We start from the raw sequence: 5723 nt of genomic DNA on the forward strand, positions 1-5723 counted from the left end.
TCTTTGCATTCCAGTGGTTGTTGCTAGCAGACCTATTATGGGATGTCAGAGGACTTTCAGGAAAATGAAACTTACTGGCCGGGAAAGCAAAACTTAGGCTTAGCTTCTTTGTCTGCAACTTTACAGCCTGTCATGGCACTTATTTTAATTTGGTCCCTCACCGTAAGCAGTGAAGAACAGCCTGCATGCCCCTAGCAGTGTGAGTTTGGTGGCAGCCATTTGTCTGTGTCCTTTGCACACCCAGGATCAATGTGGAGAATTTTGAAAATTCCCCGAAGCAGAAAGCCTGATGCAGTTGTCATTGAAAAAATTACTTAGGGCCAGGAGTTTGGCATAGTGGTAGAGTGCTTCTCTAGCATGCACGAAGATCTGGGTTTGATTCCTCAGTACTGTATAGACAGAAAGAGCTAGACGTTAACTCAAGAGCTACAGTGCTAGCCTTTAGCAAAAGAAGCTCAGCAACCGTATCCAGACCCAGAGTTCAAGCCCCAGGACTGGCAAAAAAAAATTACTCTTTACTTATTGGTATATTTATTTTTCTATTGAGCACTACTGATGGTCAACCTCAATGAATGATGGGCTTCATCTCTGTTAGGGACCGAGGGAAAGAAGGAAGAAAGGAAGGAAGGAAAGAAAGAAAGAAAGAACAATAAGTTCACCAGTTGTGTGTGGCTCATCCTGCAATGTGAGTTGAGATCAGGAAGATCTTGGATTGAAGCCAGACTGGTCATGAATGTCTGAGAATCTCTTATTTCCTGTGAACAGGGGAGAAAAGATCACAAAGCAACAAGGAAGGAAGGGCCTCTGGTGTAAGAGAATGGCCCAAGTTTGGTCTGTAATCTTTCAGAAGTCAGACATTAATCAGAAGGCAGAGAAAACCTCTCTCCTGTCTGTGGCTTCTCTTGGTGAATTCTCTCACTGTGGCCCCATTTGTGGACATTTCCCATGATGCACTGTGCTCTCATGCCTAGGGCTGAGCTGCATCTGTATGCAGGGAAAGGATGGAGTCCCGCCCTCCACTCTCTGGAAGCCCATCCATTGGGTGGAAATGCCCCGTTCCAAGCTCATTTGCATTTTCTCCCTTGTACTTTTCTCATAGGTTGATCAACATGACCCTCACGGTCCAAGATGTCATACAGCTGCTCTGCTACCTTTCTAAGGAAAAGGAAATGCAGGCTGCTGTAAAGCCTTCTTGGAAGGGCAATTTGGTCATAGGGACCGGAGCCTTTGTCGGTGGCTTGGTTGGTGGGCCCGCAGGATTTTTAGTTGGTAAGTATGACTGTTTCACAGACCCAGCTGTCTGGGGTGGTGGTGTTAAGAGCCTTTGAGGCCAGGCTATCAGATCACAATAGAAGCCAGAGCAGGAATGAGACTCATCTCCATTGAAGCAACAACAAGCCAGAAGTGGCTCAACTGGTAGAGCTCCAGCCTTGAGCAAAGGTGCTCAGGAACCACACCCAAGCCCTGAGTTCAAGCCCCAGGATAAGCATAAAAGAGAAATAAGAAAGACACTTGCAGGAACACAGTATTTCCATGGCTCCCCCTCATCCTGGGTGACAATGGCACCTGACCCAGAAACCTGGGGAACTTTTTCCAGAGAAGAGAAGGCTTTTGCAGGTTGGTATTCTTGGTGATTCTATTCAGCCTTATGGTCCTGTGCAAATCAAATATTCACATTCCCCTAAAGATTTAGTGTACAAGATTTCATCCCTCGATGCCTGGTTGCTCACCCCCTCCCCCCCAGCTCCTCAGGAGGTTGAAAGCTGAGGATCCTAGTTTGAAGCCAGCCTGGTCACGAAAATCCATGAGACTTGTCCCTGCCTGCCGCAACGACGGGTCAGTTCGGAGGCAGACTGGGAATGATTACAGACTCAAATAGCTGTAAGCAGAGGTCTTTTTTTTTTTTAAATTTCTCTTTGCTTTCTTGTCTCTCTGCCTTTCTCCTTCTCTCTGCCTTTCTCTTCTTTTCCCCAGAAATCCCACACTATTTATATCCTTAAGCAGCCAATCACAATAAAAGTCAACTGCACAAGCAGTAAAGAAAGCAGGAAGAAATCTAGCGATCCCACTCTATCCACGCGCACGGAAGAAACAAATCAACAAATGCAAAGAGCCTTCCTGGTCAGCAAGTACTGACTCATTAGTGAGCTACCAGGTGCCATCTTTTTTTTTTTTTTTTTTTTTTTTTTACCAGTCCTGGGCTTGAGCTCAGGGCCTGAGCACTGTCCTTGGACTTTCTCAAGGCTAGAGCTCTACCACTTGAGCCTCAGCACCACTTCCGGCTTTTTTTCTATGTATGTGGTACCGAGGAATAGAACCTGGGTCTTCATGCATGCTAGGCAAGCACTTTAACCACTAGGCCAAACTCCCGGCCCCGTCAGGTGCCATCTTATACATAATCTTACTTCCTCAGGAGGCTGAAAGCAATGTCTCCAACAAGACTCTTATCTCTAAGGAACCACCAGAAAACCAAAGTAGGGTTGTCACTCAAAGTGATAGAGCATTAGCCTTGAGTGCCAAAGAGATCAGGGACAGTGCCCAAGCCCCAAGTTCAAACTCAATGACTGAAGGGGAAAAAAAAAGGAAAGAGTTCTAAACTTGTCAGGTCTGAATGCTTCATGGGTGTCCTGGGAAGAAAATATTCAGCCAAATCTGTAAATTAATTACTTTCCCTCCATAGGATGTTTCTTTATTTCTGAGTGGGGGCTGAGGCGGGCGGGGGGGGGGGACGGGAGGAGACAAATGGACAGACACAGGGAGCTCAGAGTTTTGGCAGTCCTGGGAATGTGCTGATAAGAGCACTTGTATTTGGGAAGAAGGTGCTTTACCACACAAGCTATGCCTCCATGCATTTTTTATGCTTTAGTATTTTTGTGGTTGTTATTTTCAATTATTTTGTGCTTTGTTTTGTTTCTTCAGATAAGGGTCTCATGCCTTTGCCTGGGTTGACTTGAGTCTGTGGTCCTCTAACCTTCTGGTTAGCCTGGATGCAGGCATGTATCACAAAGCTGGTCTAAAAGCTTGTGTCCTGAGTGCAGTTGGCAAGCAGGTGCCTCTGTGTGTGTGTGTGTGTGTGTGTGTGTGTGTGTGTGTGTGTGTGTGTTGGTACTAGGGTTTTAACTCAGGGCCTGGAAACTGTAATCTTGCTCTGTCATTCAAGGTTGGTGCCCTGCCACTCTGATCCTGAGGAATCACAGTTCAAGGCCAGCTAGGGCAGAAAAACCTAAAGGGTTTTTTTTTTAGTTGTTGTTTTGTTTTATCTTGTTGGTCTTGGGGCTTGAACTCTGGGCTTGTTCGCTGTCCTTTAGCTTTTCAGTTCAAGGCAACTGCCCTACCCCTTGAGCCATTGGAGATAACAGTCTCATGGACTTCAGTACCCGGGCTGGCTTTGAACCAGGATCCTTAGAGCTCAACCTCCTGAGTAGCTAGGATTACAGGCATGAACCATGGTGACCAGATCCCCAATGTTTGTTTTTTTTTTTTTTTTTAGCTCTATCATAACTGTCAAGAAGCAAGCTGGAGGTGGCACTGGGGATCAGAGTGCCACCAGAGCAAGCAGAAGCCCTGAATTCAAAGGCCCTAGAAAAATCTCTTTGCCGAGGGAAAGTTTCCTAACAGCTCCTCAGATAAAAGGCACTAGGTCACCCCACTGAGCAGATAGTCCTTGAAAATCCACTTCCTAACAGCCCTTGTATTTGAGATGAGATATGTGGGAATATTCAGATTTTTTGGGGGGGGGGTTGTGGGGCTTAAACTCTGGGCTTGGGAATTCATTTCAAGACCACAGTGCCTTTTTTCCAGTGTTGGGATTTAACTCAGCAACTTAGTCTCCTCTCTCTCTCTCTCTCTCTCTCTCTCTCTCTCTCTCTCTCTCTCTCTCTCTCTCCTCTTTCTCTCCCTCTTTCTCTCTCTCTCTCTCTCTCTCTCTTTTCTCTTCTCTTTTTCTCCCAGTCCTATGGTTTGAACTCTGGGCCTGAGTACTGTTCTTGGGCTTTCTCAAGGCTCATGTTCTACCACTTGAGCCACAGCAGCAGTTCTGCCTTTTTCTTTGTATGTGGTACCAAGGAATTGAACCCAGGGTTTTGTGTATGTGAGGCAAGCACTCTACCACTGGGCCATGCTCCCGGCCCAGCACATTGTACTCTTGCTTAGTTTTTTCACTCAAGGCTGATTTTCGAGCACTTGAGCCCCAGCTCAGATTTTTTTTGTTCACTGGTTCTCAGATTTGTCTACTATGACTTAGAACCAGGACCCTACCCCCAGCTCTAGCTCAACCCACAGTGCTCAGTTTCTGTAAATCTTAAGCTGGCACCCGTGGCCACCTGTCACCCTATGTGCTCAAGAGGCTCAGGTCTAGAGGATCATGATTTAAAGCCAGCATGGTCAGGAAAATCCCTAAGCCTCTTCTGTCCAAGAAATCACCCAAAAGTCAGAAGTGGAGCAGTGTGTCAAGAAAAAGATCACGGACAGTGCCCAGACTCTGAGTTCAAGCCCAAGGACTTGACACACACATATACAGATAAACAAAAACTCCAAGGGCAGAATGCTAGTCTTGACCAAAAAGTGCTCAAGGACAATGCGTAGGCCCTGAATTTAAGCCCTAGGACTGGCAAGAAAAAAAACTCAAAACCAAAACCAAAAACTGTCTCTCATAGTGTGGACGTGTGTGTGTGTGTGTGTGTGTGTGTGTGTGTGTGTGTGTGTGTGTGTTGTGGATCCTGGGGCTTGAACTCTGGGCCTGGGCACTGTCCCTGAGCTCTTCAGCTCAAGGCTACCACCCTACTCCTTAAGTCACAGCCCCACTTCCTGCTATCACCCTTTCCCTTAAGCCACAACGCCACTTCCCATCCTCTAGTACTTAACTGGAGATAAGACTCTTACTGTCTGTTGTGCTGGAGTTGGCTTTGCACCCAGATCCTCAGATCTCAGCCTCCTGAGTACCTAGGATTACAGCGGTGAGCCACTCCACCCGACTGGACATGATTTTGAACGGAATCTTGGATCACCCCATTTGTGTTTTTAGGGGGCATCATTGGTAGTCTGCTAACCTGGAAGACCAAGGAAGAGTTTATGCCGGTCCCAAAGATCTTGATAGATCTGCCTCGTTCTGAGAAGAAGAAGCTGTTTACCCAGGTCTCGGGCATCGTGCGCAACCTGGACTGGATGGATGCGGCACAGCTCTCAGCCCTGGTCCTGCACAACGAGACTCTCCAGGAGAGGATGCTGACCCTTGTGGTCAACTATGTCACCAAGGATCTGCAGGCTAAGATTCGCTATGGCAACTAGAAAACTGACTCCTTGGAATCAGGGGGTTGCTGGGTTGCAGATACAACCTGGGTGCTGAGTTCTAATCCCATTGTGTCTGAGACCAGCCGGGTTTTGTGTGGCAGTGAGCTTGGACCCAAGAAGCATTTGTATGTCCATGGGGGCAAGAAGGGAAGAACACATCCTGCCTCAGTGACTTCTAGCCTCTGTACCAACACCAAAAGCTAACACAAAATGAAAACATGGTTTTCTGAAAGCACATTCACCCCACTGTTCTCTTTTCCTTCTTTCTTCTTTTTCTACTTCCTTAGGGCACTGGCCATATTGTGTATATTACTGTGTCCCAACACAAAATTCCAAGGGATTGGGTTTTAACAATGATAATAGCCAAGTACCACGGCACATGCCTGCAGAGCTGTTTTACAAGACTTCCACTGTGCGATTAAGGAAGCCACATT

General features: G+C 46.8%; 1 protein-coding gene across 1 annotated transcript; it reads left to right on the plus strand.

Moving 5' to 3' along the window:
• The first annotated feature begins 1109 nt into the window (after positions 1–1109).
• Positions 1110–5286, plus strand: C31H19orf12 (chromosome 31 C19orf12 homolog). The gene is made up of 2 exons (XM_090322692.1): positions 1110–1269; positions 5024–5286. The coding sequence occupies exons 1-2, from the start codon at positions 1110–1112 to the stop codon at positions 5284–5286; spliced, it is 423 nt and encodes a 140-aa protein (XP_090178818.1).
• The last annotated feature ends 437 nt before the right edge of the window (positions 5287–5723 follow it).

This window comes from Megascapheus bottae, chromosome 31 (assembly GCF_031878675.1).
Source record: "Megascapheus bottae isolate mThoBot1 chromosome 31, mThoBot2.hap1, whole genome shotgun sequence".
NCBI classification, from domain to species: Eukaryota; Metazoa; Chordata; class Mammalia; order Rodentia; family Geomyidae; genus Megascapheus; species Megascapheus bottae.